Source organism: Antedon mediterranea, chromosome 11, assembly GCF_964355755.1.
Source record: "Antedon mediterranea chromosome 11, ecAntMedi1.1, whole genome shotgun sequence".
NCBI classification, from domain to species: domain Eukaryota; kingdom Metazoa; phylum Echinodermata; class Crinoidea; order Comatulida; family Antedonidae; genus Antedon; species Antedon mediterranea.
Window position 1 is genome coordinate 18,461,404 of NC_092680.1, and position 23,901 is coordinate 18,485,304.

Below are 23,901 nucleotides of genomic sequence, written 5' to 3' on the forward strand. Positions count from 1 at the left end.
GATTAGGCCTACTTTTTTTTGTAAACTGAATTGAAAATTTAATTTGTAAACCCGATTAATTCTTTTGAATATTTGCCTGGTATACTAGCTAACACATACACACCCTTTCAAGAAGAATGTGATGGTATATATTACAATTACATAAAATAAAATGTTGTTTTTCTGAGATTTTCGCGCGCACCATGAAACGAAATAGCCTGTCTTGAAAATGAAAATGAGTCGTTTGTAAATTGTCTGTATTTAAAATTAAATAATTATATTGGTAATAGAAACTCTATAATTCGTAGCGGATCCAGGATTTTAGAATACTTGGGGAGCGGGGGGGGGGGGCTGAAAATGGTACAGACGTAGTGAACTGAACGTAATGTATCATTTGCATTGTAATGGAGTAACAATTTATTAAACCATCGCATAACTAATGCCTGTATTATCACATTTTACGACGTGTAGAAAAAAACTGTTTTAATTTCATAATGTAAAAGAAATGATTTTTCGTTTACGGTAGTAGAATTGGCATTGTAGTAGTAGTAGGCCTCTGAACAATGTTCCGGAAATAGTGACAGTTTTTTGTTTGTATATATAGCAGACGTACCTTAGAACATGAATGACATGAATGTCCTGCTTACGATGCATTACGTCACATTATGACGTGGTATAGAAACTGTATTCATTTCATAAACGAATTTCGTAACATTGAAGTATGTTTTCCGGGTAATAAACAATGTTTGAGATGAGACATATACCTTTATTACATTAATGTTCTGTTAGGCCCAGTGCATTACGTGAAATATGCATCGTGGTCGATCAAATAGCTTTGGTAGACATTATGTAGGATTATGAGAGGTCATTAACCCCCTTACAGACACAAGTCGGATGTGATTGGTTTGAGGTGTATATTAATTGTTTTCTATAGGCATATACTGTACTACACAACACACAACACAAATTGAAAATTGGTCATTGATAATTTTAATCAATAAAGAAAAGAACGGAAGCCTGAATTGAATAAAAAGTAAACATTATTAAAATGCGAATATAAAGAGGCCTATGTATTAATTAACAATTTAAGTGTCGTCATTTACTTTTCCTTTCCAGGAAACCGCTTAGAGGAAGTTGGTTACGATGAGTATTCTGAGGCTAGTACAATAAAGCAATACCCTCATAAAGATGATTTCTGGATTCAATTGCTATATTATTAGTTAGTCTTATTTTAAGTAAGATCGTTTTGAATTTAAAATTAACTCATCCGAAACATAATGTTGACCTAATGTTGTAGGAGATTGATGGTATATGACTGCAAGTACATTAATAAATAAGGATTTTCTCGTATTTTTCATTATATGTTATTATTATTACAGATATTTCTTCAATTAGTTAAAAACTAATAAAGGAAAAGATTATTACTACGCCCATGATTTCCTGATCAAACAAACCTTTTACAATCAAATCAAATCAAAATAAACATTTATTTCCTTCAAGAACAAAATCAGTAACAACAATGAAACGTGGTAAGGTTTAAGAATAGAAAATGTAAGGTACAAATCAATCATCAGAGAATCAAAAACGAAAGTCAAAATGTCTGTTCTATTCATGGTATTCCCCCAACTCAATACCTACAGGTATTTATTCCTTTAGTAGAAAGTAGAACGGTTTATATCATTTTCCTTTCAGACTATAAATCAAAAACATTAATGTGATTTTTATATTGATCTATTAGTTGATGAGTTGCCGTTGGACATAATAATTAAAAACCATCGCTCGTCAATATTCGTGACGATTTATCTAGTACAAAGTTTTTCTTTTTTTGTTGTCTATGAAAAGAAATTAGTCTCACTGCGTTAGTTCTATACCTACTGTATTAGGCCTATCAGAAGAATTATAGTAGGCCATATATATGTATACTCGATCGGATCTGATTTAAAAATGGTTAATCGGATAATCTTTTACGGAAATGTTTTGTTAACGACGGTGATGCGTTTTCTATTTTGGCAGTACGGCACGACTATGATTCTTGTAGTGGAATCATAACATTAATAATAGGCCTATAGGCCTACTATAACTTATACAATAAAAAGACCTGCTGTAAAAGCCACATTAAAGATATATTGTTCCCTCATTTTTTGTTGGGAATATGCCATTTTAATGTCACATAATAGTTATTCCCTTTGACCAAAAACTGGATCGAAAAAAAAAATATTTAGGCCTACCTGAAAAATTTAATATAAAGCAAAAAATACTTGGTTTTTAGTTAAAATCAAACGTTTCTTTTGTGTTTTTATAAGTGAAATACTTGTTTTTTTGGTTTTTTTTATACAGAAGTGAATAACTTAATTAAAACTGCAAAATGACCTATTTAAAGTCTGATTTTATTAATATTCATTTTTCACGTTTTTGGGGACAATATACATCTTTAATAGAATTGTATGTCTGGATATCATTATCATGAAGAAATCCTGCATTTTACAATCACAACATTTATTTTAGAATCAAATTTATCATATAAGCCTAAATACTAGCCGCAAATAATAGAACTATTGTTTTTGGATTATATAATCATTCTGTATGCTACATAAAAAAATATTGTGTAAACATATAGGCCTAAAACTCCAATTGAGTTATCACGCGTCAATAAAAACAGACAGAAACCATACACCTACAATAGGTCAGAGGTTAGAAATTCAATCCTATCATTTTCTACCTCGGAAGTTCCAACCGGAGTTTAGTTAGTTATCAACAAGAAACCTGTCGAGAAGGATATTATACACAAGAAACTGTATTCGGAGATAAAACATTCATAGAAACAGTACATTCAAGCTTATTTTCGTCAATCTTTTGACGAGGCATTAATAATACTCGTGATTTGTCTGCTTGATTACGTGTTTTTGTAGCTTACTACCTATACGCCCATCTACCAACTTAAAGCATTGGAATGTTGTTAAGGATGAATTTTCAACTGGCGTTCAACCTTGAAGTCATTATATTTATTCTCTCCCTGTGTTTAGAATTGTTTTTTTGTTTTAATTTGGACACAGCTACGCCGGTTATTCATTCGGGACCTAACAATAGTCATTTTGGTTTTTCATTGTCAGGATACAGAGGTTTGAACACTAATTGGTAAGAATTTCATATTTCATTTTTTTTTTAGGAATATTTCATAGATATCACCTGCTGTGTTTATAGATATCAATATATATTACATGTACAGTTAAGGAAATGTGTGCTAATGAATTTTAAACAATAGAAAACGATTCTTGTAATGTATTGAATCATTACATTAATGGGTATATATACATATAAATAACTGATGTAAAAGCCACATTGTATCAGGGAGTTGTAAAATAAGACTCCCTGATTGTATTGTCTAAATATAGAATGGATATAACACCATGAAGAAATTTAAAATGTCATGTCGACAACTCCTTACGTGGTTTTAATCTCCTTTCACACATTGTCCCCTTTGTAACTTTTTCTTTTCTAAAGTATATCTGTTATATTTTGTACAATGTGTAAAGAAATAAATTAAATGTACGTGTACATTAATTGACGTGTTATGGAGACTGAGGATCCACAGTTATTTCAAATAAACTTACCGATTTATGAATAAAAGAAGTATTATGTTGTGACTACCAGTGCAATATTTTAATATAATGTATATCATTATGTAGGCCCATGGTGTATGAACAAAAAATATGTTAGAAATATATACTCTGTGATCACCCGGGGAGTGCTCGGGTTAAGCTATATGAACTTTAGTATAGAAGAAAAGCGGAGATTAAGATCTTTGCTCATCGTCTCTCCCTCATCATAAAGCTTGCGGTGTGGTGCGGTTCCAAAATCCGTTTTGTACCTATCCTTGTGTTTTTATTCAACCCCAACCCTTTCCTTAAGAAAACGAAATGTCTGGTTGTCATCAGTTATGTGTCATAAATGACGTCGACTCATTAGAACATAAATACTATCGAGAGGTATTTCCTCGACCACATGGGCTTCATCGTTCTTCGCCCACTTTACAAGTCATATGTTTACTATGATGACGTCCTTGATTGCACGTTGGGAGACGTGTTAAACCCGCAGTAAGAATTTGATAGGTAATGAATTAGCTGAAGCCGACTCTCATAAATTATCCCAAAATAATTGCGTTAACAATGCTTCTCACTGTGTGTCATGATAATTCTTTAATTGCATTGACCATTTTAATTACATTGACACAGACCGTGTTCGTACGGCGATTGAAATACACGTTTATTTGGTTTTTACCCTTGGGGTAAAACCCATACGACGTTCGTACGAATAAACAAAGTACCGGTAAGCTGACACGAAACCAATTAAGATCGGAATTCTTAGGTCAAAAAGCGCCCTCTGTGCGTCGACCCATATCAATTGACATGGCGTGTTGACAAATTCAACTGGATATTGCATGTCGTTTCGCGCGCGAATCGTTCAATTATTATTTTTCAATCGACAACCAGACCTATATATTTATAATACATCGAATACAATTTACTTTTTAAATAAATAATGATCGAAAATCCTGCTAACGTATGTTGTTTGTTGACCACGTGTATTTATCGTGCGAGCCGAACTATTGTTGTGGAAATTCCATTTAATGTACACGCACTGTACCCCTCTTGTAAAAATCACCACGTGTATTTATCGTGCGAGCCGAACTATTGTTGTGGAAATTCCATTTAATGTACACGCACTGTACCCCTCTTGTAAAAATCACCACGTGTATTTATCGTGCGAGCCGAACTATTGTTGTGAAAATTCCATTTAATGTACACGCACTGTACCCCTCTTGTAAAAATCACCACGTGTATTCATCGTGCGAGCCGAACTATTGTTGTAAAAATTCCATTTAACACGCACTGTACCCCTCTTATCGTGCGAGCCGAATGGTCGATGTGGTAATTCACAGACACCAGGCTACCACAATACAGAACTCCCTGCCGTTACATGTACATTATAAGCCACCGATTCGCAAGTTCAGGTCACCGGAAAAAAACCAACGAGTTGATTATTTATATATAATTTTACAAAACAATAGATATACATTCGCATTAACGAAAAAGAACATTTTAAACAATAATTGTTAAACAATCAGAAAGCTTATTTGAGGTCGCGATTTGACATGATCCCGTTAACGCTTGATTAATTATACCCCGAGGCAGCGTGTAATTGGAATGGGATTGAAATAACCAGTAAAGTTGGTGGATTTTTCGTCCAGATGGTTTTCTAATTTTTTATAGCCAGAGGCGTAAGTTAATTGCCACACGCGACCTCACAGTTGGAAGTACACGGTAGTTTCAGTCCCGTCCGAACGGGCCCACAGTGTATTGTGACGATAACCTGACGATAACCTGACGATAACCTGACGATATACCTGACGATAACCTGACGATAACCTAGACGTACGACTGTGGGCAGGGCCGTACTACTGTACATACATGGGCCACTTCTCTGTATGTTAGGCCTATTTAAAATTTAACATAACATTTAACATGTTTTTGTATTTCTCCCCCAACAACCCCCCGCCTTTCACCTCATCATTGTACAAACAAGAGAGGAGATTGTCAAAATTAACTCCTACAATACCATGACCATAGATAAATGATGATGATGATGTCGATGATGATGAGGATGATGAAGATGGTGAATGTGTGCCTTCATGACAGACTAGGGACCTAATTAATTAACTAAACACCTAATGCCCGTGATTTACCCACTAAAGTGACATCCAGATTGTTTTACAAATCAACCATTAATAGTACATGAATAGGCCTCTTGTTCACAAACGTCGGACTCAAGGTAATGTTCTGCAGTCCAACTGAAAACATTTTCAAAATTCCTATAAAATGATAATAATGAACGTGAAGGTCATTATTATGGATGAAAGCATTAGGCTTAGTGACACCATAGACACATCGACGACTTGCTGAATGTGTGATGTGTCTACATACTTACAACAAATCATTCAATAAAAGCCTCATTATTCAAAGTAATGCATTTTAAAGAGTAAATAGCAGCAGTTGCCTTCAGTACCACACAAAATGTCTATTTCAAAATAGCAATTTTGAAGCCCTATTACCAGTGACGTGTATCGAAAGAGAGATGGGATGTTCCGAAGTTGCCCTTACCTCACCCCGCCCCCTCCCTCTTTCTAAATTTCAAGCAAAGCGGACGCACTGATTTAAACACAAAGATGTTGTTAGATTGAGACATGTACACAATAGGCTATACATATTGATAACTTCGATGCTATCTACAGAAAAGTCGCTTCTGAATTAAACGGGAAGGAATGCATGACAATTAATGTGTTTATTAATTTACAGGTTGATAATCGGAGCTCCTAAAGCCGAGACCAGCCAACCAGAGATAACGGAAGGAGGATACGTGTATAAGTGTAGTCCATCCCAGTCCAATAATTGTACAAAACTTATATTCGACAAGGACAATAACGGTACGTTTAAAACACAAGCTTGTTATAAACCTTTGTTGTGTTCTGAAATGTGTAGGCCCTAATGTTTCGATTTTACTTTCAAAGGAAATGAACAAGGAAATACTTATAGACAACATCCACGTTCGGACTCTGATCAATATCAATTCGATGATAAATCATATCAAATGTTTGGAGCCACAATAAAGAGTTCAAGGGATAAAGGAGGTCCCGTGTTGGTAAGATCATAGCTGTTATAGTGTGTAGTGACATCGAGACATGTTGAAACGTTAATTAAATTATCTGTGTATGCACCATCACACACCGTATACAAAAAAATAAAAATAAAAGAGAGCCAGTAGAACAGTAGCCTTCAACAATAAAGTTTGCTCCGAAATGGAAGAAGAAAACTAAAATTCTTTAAAACTTAATTATTGAGAATTTTCCAGGCGTTTGATAAGTCTAGCATTATAGTCCTACTACAAAAGTTTGTAAAGATACTTTTCAAATGTGTATTTTCAATACTTACCTCTTAGGCGTGTGCGCCAAGATACGTTTGGTATGACCTTCAACCCACAAACCAGTATATAATAGGAAAATGTTTTGCTGCTTTAGATGATCTGGAAACGGTGAAGTCATACACTCCCTTATATTCGACAGACGGTAAGACAGTAAAGCTCTCATAGGCGAACATCATCGCTGAATAATGGAAGAGACTCTTGATTGGGGGAAACCACATTCAGTGGCGTAAAACGGCTACAGACAGGGCCCATTTACACTAGGACGATAACGATCGATGATAAATGGAAAAATGTGCATTTTTCATACATAAAACAAAAGAAATATAAACACTTTTCATTCTAGAACTATAGAATAACCATCTAGGCCTATGCTTCCTTTGATGAAAATGATATTTTCACACGTCCAATAAATTACGTCATGATTAGTAAGAGCAATAATATCGTGACAATACATCGATTTTATTGTTCATAACGTCATTTAATTGGAATTTTAAAAATATTATTTTTATCAAAGACAGCATAAATGCTATAGTTATAGAACGAAAACCTTTCTAATTCCTTTTGTTTTATGTTTTAAAAATGCATGCTTATATATTTATCGTCGATCGTACACGTTATAAGCGGAAAAGCTTTCACTTACGAAACACCCTGGGTTCCGAAAGTGTTCACTTATGAGACACCATTGGGCTGTGAGACACCATGAGTTAGTTTGAACCAAGTGTTCATTTGCAAGATTGGGTTTTTCGGGAAAAGTGTCTTTGAAAAAACCTCTGGGTTCGGTACAAAATCTGAGAGATGCATACAGTACTAACTTTTGGGTTGAATTTACTTTTCTTTTTAAAATGTGTAATGTTCTTTAATAATAGTTAATAAGAAAAAAAATACTGGATACATCTATGGCCTAGCAGGTATGAGTGCTGCAATACCAACTGAGGTAAGCTATTGGTTTTGGTTAAAGTATTAGCTCCTACCACGCTTATTATGTTTATTTCTCATGGGTGGATACCGAAGTAATATCAACTTCAACTTCCGATCGTTTTTGGAAAATTACCGAATGCATTTGAAGATGAAAAGTGATCCATTATAGGCTTATATGTTAAATGTTAATGGAAGATTGAAAACCCCAAAACCGTCGATATAAATAATAATGGAAATACTCTAGGGCCTAATCCAAAAAATCCATCCTATTGAGTATTCTATATTCGCGCCTATTGTTTCGTGCCTATTATATTGGAAAACGATGATTACGTCCCTCAAAATCTTTTTGTTTACTGGAACCATGTTTCATTCTTTCTGTAGAGTGGCAGAGATGATTTTATACTTGGCGCACCAGGAACAGGACACTTTAAAGGTAAGAATTATTTATTATGATGAAGTAACGGTAGAGATAGCTGGAGGAAGAAACCGATTAGCTTTGGTAACATTTAGCGACCGAAAGAGGGCGCACTTTTTGATATTTCAGCCCATAATGAAGATACAGAAACTCGAGATTTTATTTATTTTACTAAAACAGTACACTATTATAGATTGTCATGTTAACTTCGTACGTACTTACAAAGCAAAAGGTATTGGTAGGCCTTTGAAGGAGGAGCAAGGATTAGAAACAGCAAAAGTACAAGTACTGATACCTCGTGGTACTGCACCAACAGGATGGGTAATTTGTTAGGCGAAGTAATGTAATTTGTCAGATGTGATTCTAACCCTAGCTCAGTCAAGGTCCAGAGGTGGTAGACTAATCATCTGGAGGTCGTGGGTTTGATTTAGGCCTAGGCCCTAGCCTACTTTACATTTTTTCGCAAGTGTTCTCAATATGTACTCAGACCTCCCAACTTGAAAAAATGGGAGGATTTACGAAAGTGTACCCAAATATAGAGGGCGCTATAATATTTTTTTAAAATCCATCAAACAATTGAGGGCGCTATTGATAATTTAAAGGTACAGTTATTTAACAGTATAATTGTATATAAGGTGGTGGAAACTAATTATTAAACATACATTAATTTGTTAAACAAACATCTTGCTGACCAGGCCTATATATATAGTGCCTAATATTGTAAAACCTCTAAGCGCAAAACATTATTACCCCCAGTCATTTTTTGGATCAAACACGTATGGAAACATACTCTCAAAATGCATCTAGTAAATCTGCGCAAAGTTGTCCCCTTCTTACTCTGTCCAAACTTCCTTCAACTCCTTGTTCTAAATTCCTCATCTCTGCCCTCCATCGCCCTATGTCTCTTTCAAAGTCAGGTCAACACATGGTTAAAATGTAATAATAGACACATCCTATATCATCTAATGTATATTTATTTCAGGCACCGGAATCAAGCTCAATTTTGCAACAGATGATGCGACTTACACACTGTTGGATGATTTAGACAATCTTCAATACAGCTATCAAGGTATTGTAACAAAGACAGAGTGATGATTCTTGACCAGTTCATTCTGGTGTTAAGAATGCATATGCCTCACAGTACATGTATATTTGACATCAATGTTTGCTGAGGAAAAATGAGGGGCTTGTCTGAGCCATAAAAAATCCCCCACCAATCCTACAGGCCTGATGATGTAACCAATAACAATATTATGCTTATTTTATTTTAGGCTATTCTATGGACTACATACGCATGGATGACATAGTCCGATATGTCATCGGAGCACCCCGAGCTAAAAATTTGTATGGAGCGGTACGTTTACATCTCTCTGAGAAACATCCATTTGTTTTAACACCTACTTCTCAATGTACTGGAACAAATTTATCATAAATATAATTCATATATTCAATTCAATTTCTGCAAATGCCATCAAGGGCTAATATCTGCTTAAACATACTACATCATACAAACATAATATACATATTTACATTTAAAACTGTTGTTATCATTACTATAGCTATTATTATCATTATTATAGTTTGAAAAAAAATAATATCATTTTATTCAATTTATTCAGTTTATATATGTACCTTTTTTTATTATATTTATTCCGTTTATGAGATTTAATCATTTTAAATGTTGTTAAACAGGTTTATGTGTTTCCAAATTACATACGTCAATCCCCATTGCTTGAATATGAGGGAGATCAGTTTGGCGCATACTTTGGACAGAGTCTGGCAGTAGTTGACATTAATGGTGATGGGTAAGTACAGTAGTAGAGCGGTAGCTTGGTGGCTTGCTTTCCAATCCCAAGGTCCAGGGTTCAATCCTGACCTTTAGTAGTGCCAGAGTTGTAACTCACGACTCTTTCAACTCCACTCCCTAAGCCTCAAATGAGACTTAGCATGACCAATTATAAAATAGTTTATCCATTCTGTAATTGGCGAGTTACTTGCTGTTGAATGCGTATGAAATGTTCTTTATATCTTTATCTACAAATGGATTGAACAATATATCTGTTCACATTACTCTATAAAAGTCACATACTGTAACAGTACATTTTGTGTTTTCTTACCATTTCAATTTCCACTCAAGCTTCTCCATTTTGTAAAGTACTGTATTCATGTGACAATAGTAGCAGTTATGATGTCGTTTGCTTCACACTATAACAAGTTGTATTTTTTTTGCTTTTAGGCTTGATGATTTTATTGTTGGTGCACCATTTTATGCCAATGATAAGATATGGGAATGTGGCAGAATTTACATTTATTTGCAGGAGCGAGGGGTAAGTTTAGATATCTCTTCGGTCAGTATATGTCCACACGTTAACACACAACAAATTACAGTGATCCTTGATAAAACAAGAAATATTTCTTACAAAAAATGCTGCTCGCTTATTGACGTAACAGTTTTAAATTATATATTATATATTTTTTATTTCAAATTTGTTTTTGAATGTGTCATTTTATTGTCACATAATAGTTTTTTTTTTTTTTGGGTTATAATTAAACGTTTCTTTTCGCTTTTTATACGTGAATAAATTTTATTTAAGTACATATGAAACAGAATAAATTTCTGTCACATTTATGTTATTGCTAAGGTCAAGTCTGGGGGTCACTTCATCAAGCATAGATACTACAAGTGTGAAGTATTTCTATTACAACAAAAATTGTAATGGACTGTTTTGATAATAATTCAATGATTATCTGACAGCAAATTACAGTATTATATATATCGATTTAGATTGACAGTCAAATGGGACTCATTGTAAATACCAGAAATGCTTTGAGATTTGTAATTTTAGCATGACGTGTCCTATTTAACAAAAAAACAAAAACGTTGGTCTCTAGTACTATAACTGCTGCTTGCTTTCAGCTTCTGAATGAGTAGTCCTCTTGGGATGTACCTGGCTAAAGCAGCAGTGTGAAAAATGTATCATTATCAGTATAGTTGGAACAAGAGTAGTTAAATCTGTTCAGGCCTATTGCTTGCTCCTGGCCTTAATGATAACATGCTAAATAAATATTATTATAGACTATAATATAAATAGCAATAAAAAGTAAGTTAAGTTGTACATTATTTTTTTGCAATTGCATTTTATACATTATTAAGTATACTGTTTTACCAAACATTTAGAATGACTTTAGAAAACCAGTGAAGATTACCGGTCAGAGTGTACATTCTCGTTTTGGATACGCGCTTGCTGCTCTTGATGACATAAACGCTGATGGTTATAAAGGTATCTGCATGAATATCAATTTTCAGAATGTGTATTTGAGACATTTTAAACAAGAACTATTTCTTACACAAAAACGTGGCTCGACTTTTGGGCATTACATTTTTCATTATTGTTCTTTCTTCAGAAATAATGATTTAGGTTATGAATCCAGTAAACTCTCTCTTGTGCTGGCCTAATATGTCTTGTTTTCCAGACATTCTGATATTCACAATGTGTCTTCAATGGTTAAAAAGAAATGACCTTTTGGACCTCAAGAAAATTCTGGTATTGGGAGAGTCGACTGTACTATGTTATTATTATGAGATATTATTTCAGCTGTGTTGTTCAAATCATACCATTGATTGAAAGAACATGAAAAGTGTCCCTGTGTTAAGCTCTGTTTACATTAAAACTTTATGTGACAAAATACAAACAAATCTGATATGCCAATATATGGTAGAGATATGTCCAAATATGGTAGTGATATGTCCATATATGGTAGAGATATGTCCATATATGGTAGAGATATGTCCATATATGGTAGGGATATGTCCATATATGGTAGTGATATGTCCATATATGGTAGAGATATGTCCAAATATGGTAGTGATATGTCCATATATGGGCACATTACATCTTTTTGTCACAGTTTGATAGTGTAGACAGAGCTTTAGGGAGGCAAACAAATCAAAATCTAGCTCTTAAATAAAATTAATTTTAGGAAATACACCATTTAATTTGAAAAGTAGGAATATCATGAATTCTTGACCTAGCCATAATTTAATTTATCTAGGCCTTCATAAATGTTAGATTTAATGTAAATACCTATATATTTAGATTTTGCGGTAGGCGCTCCTTATGGTGGTGATGATGGTTCTGGTGTTGTTTACATATACCAAGGCAGTGTACAAGATATTAAGATGATTGAACCATCACAGGTTAGTTGTAGTTGAAGTGCAACTTATTCATGCAAAGCATATGCTATCAGAGCTCTGAGCTATGTGACAAAAAAAATGTGATGTTCCTATATATGGATATGATGATGTCATATCACTACCATATTTGGGCATATCACTACCATATTTGTTCACATCACACTTTTTGTCAAACTAGTTTGATAGTGTAGACAAAGCTTTACACCAGAAGGTTGAACATAATATAAATGGTGTTTTATTTAAAAGGTATGTGGAACCTCACAGTTAACACAACAAAACAAAAATTATTATTTTCTCTAGAGGTAAAGTTAGAAATAAACCCACGCTTATGTTTGGTGATGAACAAATTGAGATTGTAGATGATTACATTTATTTAGGGACAACCTTTAATTTTAATAGCAAATTTAATAAAGCTATTGACAAGCAAGTAACACAAGCCAAAAGAGCAATGTATAGTATGTTAACAAAAGCAAAACAATTAAATCTTTTGTTAGACATTGTGTGTGAACTGTTTGACCAGCTCGTTTTGCTTGGTGGTTATGATGCTTGACTACCAATCCAAGGTTCTGGGTTCAAGTCCTGTCAGGAATTTTTGTAATGACAAAATTACAACTCCACTCCCAAAGACATGTAATAAGACTTTGTTAATGTTTATGTAAGAGCATCTTGTGTATATGTTTATCTTTTGAACGGGCTTGCCACCTTTAAGAAGGACAGTGAATGAATTCGCTTATGGTTATCCTTGGCAATTTCATACAAATTAAACTGAAAAACTTTTTTTTTTGGTCTGTAGGTTATTACTCCAAATGATCTGGATCAAAATATGACATCATTTGGTGCTGCATTGTCTGGAGGAATTGATGTTGATGACAATGGTTATCCTGGTAATTATCATTATTGTTAAAATCATAGTTATACATGCATCTAAAACAAACAGTCACGTGATGGCATTTCGACCAATCAGTTCTAGTATTTACATAAGCTATGTAATATAATTGATTATTTTAGAGTTCTAGGATGACAATTTTTCTAGTGTAATTCTATCTATTTATCTAAATTCGTTATTATCCAAGTATAACCATTATGTGTTTATCTTTCACGTTTTATTATTATTTTAGTTTTTTTATTTTTATTTATATTACTTATTATTTTATTATTTTTTATGTAATATCCTTATTATTTTAACTAAAAACACCTCCTTTCTCATTCTTTCTCTATCAATCAATCTTTCAGAAACACAATTTTATATATTTACTTTAGATTGAATATTTATTTTATTATTGTCGAAATTGTATACATATATATGTATATATATATTTATTTATAGATGTAGTTGTTGGTGCATATCAATCAGACACAGCTGTTTTACTTCGGTAAGATGATTAAAGTCAGATTTTGTTTACATGATATAATTACTTCAAATAAATAGACAACCTGTTTACATATTAATAAAAAATTATTTTAAAATAGGTTAATGATTGAAATGACCTAACGTGACCCCAGAAGTTGCCATGGCAAGGGGTTTCCTCCCTCAAAATTGTAACAATCTGCTCCTCTTAAACCAAAGATAAATCCAAATTAACAAGCCATAAAAAAAGGATATAACAGAAATTAACAAGATAATATTTTCACTTTCAGTTCTAGACCAGTAATTAAAATGACATCATCAGTAGAATCGGAACCAACTGGAGTCGATTTAGACATAAAAGATCTTCAACTTGAAGGAGGAACTGGGGTAACAAGGTAAAGTTATGTTTTTGTAACATTATCTTTGTTACTACGGTAACAAAGAAAGTTGTGTTGTTTAGATAAACCATAGTAACAATATATAAACCTTTTTGTTTTTATAAAACGTTTGAGTTAAGCCTTCATACTCATAATTAAATGAAATGTGCTTATTTAAATGTTTCTTTAAAAAATAAGTATGCTTGTATAATAAATCACATTTCAAATAATCCACAATGTAACATTTTATCGTCACTTTTCTTCTTGTGTTTATAGTTTCAAGGTTAAAGGATGTCTGAGATACACAGGTATAGGCTTACTAGATACACAAGGTAAAAATCAACTTTAACTTCTTAAAAACTGTGTAACAGCTATGAGCGCTCATTGGCTAAATTCAGGTGGCCCCAGAGAAAACAACAGGCTTTAAAATATGGTCCAAATGAAGTGGGCCCTTTCTATGCTCCGAATCAGTCTCAACTTTGAATGAATTGGAGAATCGTCCCATGTTTTATCCTACTCACTATTCACAGTGGAACATCTGCTCCATTGGTGTTGATATTAGTGGAGTTGATTTGTCAGTTTGTATATATTAGTGGTAGTGGAGTTGATTTGTCAATTTGTATTAGTGGAGTTGATTGGTCAATTTGTATATATTAGGGGAATTAACTGGTCAATTTGTATTCATTATTCATAAATTATCTCTTCAGAATTTACAGTAACAATGACACTTGATCCTAACCAGCCAGGCGAGTCAAGAACTGTTTTTATGGAAAACGAACTTTCTGAAATTCAAACTTCTGTTACCTTAAATCATGGGGCAGATTATGATTGTATTGAAGAGACAGCCTATATACAGGTAGGAAAAAGTGACAAATTTGGGCTACAGCTATGGTTTGTGGAACATCAGTTTATCTGAGTCTTCTCGAATAAGGACTATAAACCATAGGTCCAGTGTACACATCTAGCTCATGTGCACTTTAAAGAACCTAGTACATCAATCGAGACGAGTAGTGGGTGGGGTTACACCGGTGTACTAGCCACTGATCATAACTGGGCTTTCTGGGAGATCAGTATTTAACTGAAGAGGTTACCCAGTATAAACAAATAAACAAAAAATATAGTAAGTCCTGTTACTCTGCTTAAATGTTCATATGGGTGTAAATTTCTTCCTGCTCCACGTGTCTCTGGAAATATTAATTTATTTACATATTTATTTCTTTTTATAGACACATATTGCAGATAAGCTAACCCCTATTGGAATCAGTATGACTTTTTCCCCAAATAATAAGCAAATCGGCAGTTCTCTTCGTCCTATAATTGATCAAAATGCAGAATTGCCCAGTTCACAGGTAAATATGTGCTAAGATAGATTGTACTATAATAAACCGTAGGTACACATTTTGCCATGTGCACTTTAAAAAACCCAGTTTATCATTCAAGATGAGTTGTCATGACCCAAAACAATTGATATTCTTATTTTTGTTTACGATGTGTATGTTTTTTATATGTGTAATATGTTTTGATATTATATGTAGTGTACAGAAAGCAAATTTGTGATATTTTATATATATTTTATAGACAAATAAATGCACATTCATATATAGAAATTAATTAAAATAATTATAATTGAGTTGCTGTATATATAACCCCTCATATCAATAATAAACACCATTCCATCCCACTATGTATATTTTTGAGTTTAATCTTTTTTATAACTTAGGTGTACTTCTTGAACAGTTGTGAAAACAATGTATGTATTCCAGATCTGTCTATAATAGCTGTATCGTAAGTGTCAACAAATAAAAGTTTAATACCCTAGTACTTAGTAGGCTATATACCGATAAAGTATGCATTGGCATATTAGTTCTGCATACCTAGTGTAAAATGGTATAGATATCGTAAATGCATTAAATTAAATCCCTATGACTGTGATTTCTTTGGAACAACCAAAATGTCCCCAGAATAGCGATTGTCTGTAGCTTTAAAATAGTATGTATCCCATTAATAGAGGTGACTTCTGAATAGCAATTGTCTAGTTTTAAAACATACATTATGTATCCCATTAATAGAGGTGAATTCTGAATAGCAATTGTCTAGTTTTAAAACATACATTATGTATCCCATTAAATTGAAGTGACTTCTGAATAACGATTGTCTGTAGTTTTAAAACATACATTATGTATCCTATTAAATTGAAGTGACTTCTGAATAGCGATTGTCTGTAGTTTTAAAACATGCAGTGTGTATCCCATTAAATTGAGGTGACTCCTGAATAATGTTTAATTTACTATAGCGCAAAAAATGAATAGGGGTTGTCTGTAGTTTTAAAACATACAGTATGTATCCCATTAATAGAGGTGTTCCCAGAATAGCAGTTGTCTAGTTTTGAAACATATGTATGTGTCCCAACGAAGTGTTTCTACTGACAGTATCACAAAGGTCGTCTGATCATGTTTAGGCTTGATTAATAAATTATTTTTATATAATGTACAGTATATAATTTTTATACCAATAAAAGTGATTATTCTTAAAACCCTTGTAGGCAATTGGACACAGTGACAATTGGTGACAAAGAGGGGCTTGCAATCAACATAACTGTGGAGAACAAAGGTGAAAAAGCGTTCAAATCCGTTCTCAAATCTGACTTACCTTCAGGTTTCGGATTGATAAACGTACGCCAATCAAAAATCACGGTACGTAGTATCCATAGTATATAACCTGGTATGGGGTACATTTTAAGTAGGGACAAGCTCATAACAGTATGAATGAGACCATTAATTATCCCTAGAGCACAACATTTTGTGAATATAGTGGAAAGCCTGTATATTGTTTTTGGTGAGAATCCAAAGATTGAAAAAAATGGGCTATGATTTACAGCAATAAGCACAACAAGAAATGAAAGCACTCAGAAACTGAGTGAAGTACTTGGCAAAATTTAGCCACAGAGGGCCACATGTTGATATTTCAGCCCATGTTAAAAAAATACAAATTTTTCTTTTTTTTTATTTGTGAAGTCATTAATAAACAGATTTTCTTGAATTTCAATAGTTCAAGTTCAAAAGTTATGTAAGTATATACTTATTTACACCGACAAATTCAAAACTATAACTTCAAAATTGTAGGTTTACATAAAAACAAAGCAAGTACTATATACTTGGCAAAATTAGTAATAAGTAAAAAGCATTTAAAACAGATAAACCAAAGCAGTGATAGTATTAGTTGCTAGAGGATGGCAAAATTTCGCCCCCAATATATATATATATATATAATCCAATCTGCAGACAGTACTGTTTCGATCTTATTAGATCTCGTCATTGGAGCTCAGGTTTCGAAATGAAATCTACCGCAGAACTGGCACAATCTATAGGCTGACCCAGTTATGCGGGACATGGTACACCGATTATGAACACAAAGAGTGCACAAGCTCAACAAGCGTGCTCTGCAAAATATGTATATAAATATATATAAATGGAGCGACAAAACTCGCAAAGACAAAGAAAACCACTGGGAATTACTACTTAAAACTACAAAACCTTTTGTAATTAACTTTAGGAACATACTCCCAGATCGGTAAAATTATTCCATTGACTACCTAAATTTAAATTTCAATATTAACCACCATTTAAGCTGTTTTTTAGTTTTATTCCAAAATTGTTTACAGTATATCTACATGTACCAAGCTATCTTCTACACAATACTATCTACACCCTCTATTCACCAGCCTTATGCCTCTTTTGTTTTATTTCTTTTATTCCTGTCCTCTCAGGCAGCGCTTGTATCTATCTGCAGTATCTTCACTTGCACTTTCGATTTATAACACATCGGGCATAGAAAATTTATTCTAAACCGCCCGGTACTATACTGAAATTTAATTAATTAATATGATAAAGATGAGGAAATCTGTGAGAATGAGAAAAAGTCGCCCCAACCGAGACTCGAATCCGGAACCTTCTGCTTGATATGCAGATGTCCTAACCATTAGACTACAGGGGCTTTCATGGTATTGTTCAAACTTGATTGGATAGCGACTCTTTAACATTCTCGGTGTGGTACGGCGGAACAGCACTAGTCCATCAAATGTACGCACGAGCACCAGAGATCAAATTGATATGCCCTCATCTATATATACTGTATATATATATCACTTGCACTGATGAAGGGCTAGTGTTGCCCGAAAGCTCTGTTAACTTTTCTGGCTGTTTTACTTTATCATTTTGATTTAGCTTTTCGCTTTTTTTTCCATTGTGACACAGCATTGTCATTTTTTCAGTATTTTGCCTTTGGATTTATATATACTGTATGTATATATAAACACATCAGGCAAAGAACAATATTATAGATGTGTTCCCTATACAGTATATCCAATGGTGCTGATGATTAAAATACTAAGTACTAAGTAAATAAGTATGTTTGTACAGAAATATAAATTCTCTTTCTATTGTTACATTAATTTAAAAATGTTTTATTTTCAGGATATATTTATAGATTGTGGATTTGATGACAATAAATTAGAATGCGATATTGGCAACCCACTGCCAGCTAAGAGGAAGGTATGTTTGTACAGTGCTTAATTACTTATTTTAATTTCTTGTCTTAAAGATGTAATAATGGTAGCATAATGATATCACCCTAATGGAATACTATTATTATTGGCCTATTTGATTTTTATTTCAGATAAGCATGGTTCTGTATTTGTCTGTTGATGACTTGAATGGTGATGACGACATGCTTTCTTTAATACTGACTGTTGAAAGGTAAACGAACCATACCATAAAAAAATACTTTGCAATTATATAAAATGGAAGTTTAACATTTGATTCTTGCATGATAATGGAATGAGATAATATGGCTTAGCTAGGATGACCATGTGTGAGATCATACTCCCGGTATGAATAACTGTCACTGCTTCCTTTTGCTTGAACCCTTGCCATCAGCGCAACCTCGTTGGCCTAGATGTATGAATGCCAGACTAAAGCTGAGTCCCACCAGAAAAGTATTCTGATGTACTTAGAGAAAGGCAATTAATTCAGAGTAGGGCGAACAAATTAAAATGTTATTGACTCAAAACTAAACTACTTAACATTATGAAAATTTACTGTCTGTAATCTGTAATTGTAAAAAAGTTTAGGTTTTAAACTTTTTTAAGATTGATTATGTTATGGTGTTATGTTAATTTGTGTCTTGTGCTTATGCCAAAACCGGTATAAATTCTCATGGATTTTGCAAAATAACTAACTTCATTTTTCTATTTTTTCCCATAACAGCCAGAATACAGAAAATCAGACCACCAGAAACGACAATAATGCACAGATTGATGTAAAGGTAAAAGTTGCTGCTACGATTGAGTTAAAGGGGTAAGTAGCAGCTAAGTAGGCTCCTTAAACGACTGCAGTGAACTTGCCTTATATTTCTGGACATTGGTCGCATCACTGACCCTACCTTTACCTTGTTTTAAGGTATTTTTAGGCCAAAATTATTGGACCTGCTTTATTTAAGCCATGCCTTCACTAACCGTTAAGCTAGGTATTTTATCGCTGTATTTCAAATCCCAAATATCTAACATCTAACACGCACAATTTTTAATTGATTCCTTTAGCATCTCTGTCCCAGAACAAGTTACATTTTCTGAAGATCCACCAAAAGATGAGTCAAAAATTATAAGAGAAGAAGACATTGGACCTCTTCTTGTTCATACATATGAAGTAAGTTAATAAATGAATGCAGAGTGGTGGACATGTCCCTCATGTGATGTGCCCATATATGGACATGATGATGTCATATCACTACCATATTTGGGTATATCACTAACATATCTGGGCACATCACTTCGGGCCTGCCTCACTTCGGGCCTGCCTCACTTCGGGCCTGCCTCACTTCGGGCCTGCCTCACTTCGGGACTGCCTCACTTCGGGACTGCCTCACTTCGGGACTGCCTCACTTCGGGACTGCCTCACTTCGGGACTGCCTCACTTCGGGACTGCCTCACTTCGGGACTGCCTCACTTAAGGACTGCCTCACTTAAGGACTGCCTCACTTAAGGACTGCCTCACTTAAGGACTGCCACTTAAGGACTGCCTCACTTAAGGACTGCCTCATTTCTTAGAGTTTTGTTATATTATTATATGGCCTAATGTAAATACAGATAAATTTGATACTATTTGCTTCACATCATGATTAATTAAACCTGTAGCTGTACTATTTTAGAAGTTTAAAAATAAAATGTTTTTGTTGATAGGTGTTAAATCATGGACCAAGTAGAGTAGGAGTGACAGAAGTTGAAATCCAATGGCCGATGAAAACAACATCTGGAGAATATCTATTTTATCTAACAGAAGTGACAACAAACATGGGTCATATCTGTAGCGTGGCAGGTGGAGTTGATCCTGAGAATTTAACAGCATCAGTAAGTCGACAATAATTTCGAAAAATTCATACATCCTTGTTGGACCAATGTTACTATTAATATCAGTATTGGATTGTGTAAATTACGTATATGTATTAGTATATCTGTCTGTATTGTATTGTCATATTTTATGTTTTATGCATTGTGTTATTTGGTACATTAGGTAAATTGTGTCTCCTTTTTAAATCCAATTACAACAACATTTATATTGTTAAAGAAAAGGAATTGTAAATTTATGGTGTTTTTTTTTTGCAGATACCAATACTTAATGTGCATGAGGAGGTATCCAATAGACTCACAAGAGACGTTGCATTGGAAGTAGCAGAGCCAATCGTTTCACCCAGTGTCATACCGTTATCTGAATGTTCAGAAGGCTCAAGTTGTGTGAATATCACATGCAGGACCAACACGATCATTGGAACTGGAAGTCTTGTTATATCATTAAATTCTAGGCTATGGCTAAACACGATTTTAAAGGTAAGAATATTATGGGGAAATAAAAATAAGCACTGTGTACATGTGGAGTCATGGAAAGAGACTTCAACAAATATGTTGAAATGTTCTTCATTATTCAAAATCGGTATATTTTATCATTATATGTAAATTAAATACTGTAGTGAATAGGAAAAACATATGTATTTCCATGGTGGTTCTGCGACCTGGTATATTTGGGCTGTTTACATATAATTCTGTATTCTCTGTGAATGAATGCCTTAATGTCACATGTTTGCACTTTTGTAAACAGAAGTAATATGATATAAATAATTGTTATTTGTTCCAAAGGATTACCTCATTGTTTCTCAAACTGTTTTGTTTTTTTATTTGACAGAATAATATCAAAGAATCATTCGCAACATCATCTGCTTTTGCACGTGTTCTTAGCATGCCATATGCAATAGCCCCGGATGTTGTTAGACAAAGTTCACAACAGGTAGTACACAACATTCAGAGGGGTAACCTAAATTTAGAAAAAGATGGATATATATATATATACTTCATTTTACAATTTTTAAGCCAAACTCTACACTATCAAACTAGTTTGACAAATAAGTGTGATGTGCCCAAATATAGTAGTGATATGCTTAAATATGGTAGTGATATGCTTAAATATGGTATGACATGACATCATCATGTCCAAATATGGGCACATCACATTTTTAATTGTCACATAAAGTTTGATAGTGCTTTACATTTACATATGTTAATGGATATGGAAAAAACGTTAATTGTATTGTATGTATGTTTGGCTAAGACCTAGCTAATTTATGATTTAATGTTGCCTTTTTATTTTTCAGATAACTACAGATATAAATCCAGTCATTCCCACAACAGATAGTGGTACTGTTGAAATATGGATAATAATATTAGCTATCATTGGTGGCTTATTACTACTGCTACTGATTGCGGCTATTCTCTATAAAGTATGTATATATGGATGAAATCAAATGTATGGGTAAACTTGGTTCCCACTAGGACGCAATGCAAGGGCGTAAGCACAACGTAAACAAGTTAACCTATCATAAGCGACAGTTCAGATAATCCATCACTTGTGATTGGTCGAATTTCTAATTTTGCACATACGTTGTTGCGTTGCGTCCTAGTGAGAATCAAGCATTAGGAGGACAGAGCATTTACGGCAAAAAAGAGGAGAGTATATTGAACGAAGAAGATGAATTACTTGGGAACAGAATTAATTAGAATTATGTGTCATGCAAACAGATATATATTCACATAGTTATTTTGTTGTTGTTTTAGGTCGGCTTCTTTAAAAGGAAAACGATACCAAACGAAAATGAAACAGATGGAGAGGCAGGTGACGGTGGTGATGACAGCGATGATGGATGCAAGAACGGTGCCTTTTAATGTCTCTTCCTCTCCACTTTTCAACAACTGATTTAAAAGAAATTTTATTCACAAATATTTTGCGAGTTACTGCTGGTGTTTGTTGTAAAAAGAGGGCCATTAAAGCGATAGTAAGAATGCTATCACGCAATGCTGTTTATAAAAACATGCAATGATTGCCTTGTCGCCATTGCACTGTGCAATTAAATAGGCCCTATTGAAAAAGAAAAAAGGAGGTGTACTTTGATCAAGTAAAAGGGCATGTTTACTGATGATGGATAGGGCTAAAGTGCACAGAAATGATTTTTATATTATATAGTAAAATTTCACTTATCCATATGAATCGGAAATGTGCCTGCACAAAAACACATTTTACATTCTGCATTACTTCTATGAGGAGTGTTGGGGGTGGGGCGTTGGCGGTGTTGTGGAGAGAGAGCCTCTGCATATGCTACCGCGATAATCACCAAACCTGGACGAATTGGAGAATACAGATAACATCGTCGTAGTTGTAATTTAGCGAAAATGTAGAATCCATCAATTTTTATTATTTTATAAAAAAGCCAGTTATTTATGTGAATTAGTAACCTGCAGTAATTCCTGTTCAGGGCCGTAGCCAGCATAAGGCAGATAAGGAGCTTGCCTCATTTGAAATTGTCAAGTTTCACTACCCACCTCAATTCCCCAGCAGAGATCGTCATATTTTATACTTAATAATTAAATTTAAAGCATCTTTGCCTTGTCTGTTTTTAACCCCACACTACGGCCTTGCTGTTTACATGTTTGTTGTTGTTTATGAATAATATTAATGTGATTTACAGTATAGAGTTTTAATTAAGGACACCATAGCATTCTATTTTCTTCCAAAACTACCAAAAAAGAAGTAATTTATTAACAGTGTAACATTCCGGCAGCATAGCCTATTGAATATCATTTCCAATGTTATGTTATGTTAATTCCCTTATAGTCCGTCCTTTTCATGTACAGTATAATATTTGTCAAATGTTTCTTACATTTCATTCTATGTAAAATTTGTAGTTTATTAATTGTTATTATTAATTGTAAAAAGGATGTTTTGTTTTAATGCACAATTTGCTAAAAATAAGTATTTAAGAACAAAAATCTAAATTAACATAGATTAGTAAGTGTGTATGTGACTTATCAAGAGAACCACTAATGGTGGTTATTTGATGTTATATAACACCTAAATAAATTCCTGTCATTTGATTGGATGATTGTGGGTAACATGGCGTGCAATAGTACGCACTATTTGTATAATAATGACTGTTATCAAAGGCCGATGAAAACTTGTTGCACACATTATTAAATGCTGATAATACAGAGGCCTAATGATAACTTTGATACACTAAAATAAGTACAGGCAAATACAAGCAAGGATTGAGAGCAGTCTAGCAACATTACTTATAAAAACAAACTACAGTACAA

General features: G+C 33.7%; 1 protein-coding gene across 3 annotated transcripts; it reads left to right on the forward strand.

Annotated features, from left to right (window-relative positions):
• Window positions 1-2,610: 2,610 nt before the first annotated feature.
• On the forward strand, window positions 2,611-23,901 carry LOC140063273 (integrin alpha-8-like). Of its 3 annotated transcripts, XM_072109811.1 has the most exons (30): window positions 2,611-3,114; window positions 6,333-6,460; window positions 6,545-6,675; window positions 6,973-7,099; window positions 7,824-7,891; window positions 8,257-8,308; window positions 9,273-9,359; window positions 9,562-9,644; window positions 9,983-10,095; window positions 10,527-10,617; window positions 11,469-11,571; window positions 12,388-12,488; window positions 13,279-13,369; window positions 13,813-13,858; window positions 14,124-14,228; window positions 14,487-14,542; window positions 14,918-15,066; window positions 15,437-15,559; window positions 15,931-15,995; window positions 16,753-16,903; window positions 17,259-17,276; window positions 18,683-18,760; window positions 18,885-18,964; window positions 19,475-19,564; window positions 19,807-19,912; window positions 20,446-20,613; window positions 20,869-21,090; window positions 21,443-21,544; window positions 21,909-22,034; window positions 22,369-23,901. In XM_072109811.1, the coding sequence occupies exons 1-30, from the start codon at window positions 2,930-2,932 to the stop codon at window positions 22,474-22,476; spliced, it is 3,153 nt and encodes a 1,050-aa protein (XP_071965912.1). In that variant the 5' UTR covers window positions 2,611-2,929; the 3' UTR covers window positions 22,477-23,901. The 3 variants fall into 3 exon arrangements, with proteins under 3 accessions (XP_071965912.1, XP_071965913.1, XP_071965914.1); XM_072109812.1 differs by lacking the exon at window positions 17,259-17,276 and having other exon boundaries at window positions 2,613-3,114; XM_072109813.1 differs by lacking the exons at window positions 2,611-3,114; window positions 6,333-6,460; window positions 6,545-6,675; ... (1 more) ...; window positions 7,824-7,891; window positions 8,257-8,308 and adding an exon at window positions 8,558-8,611.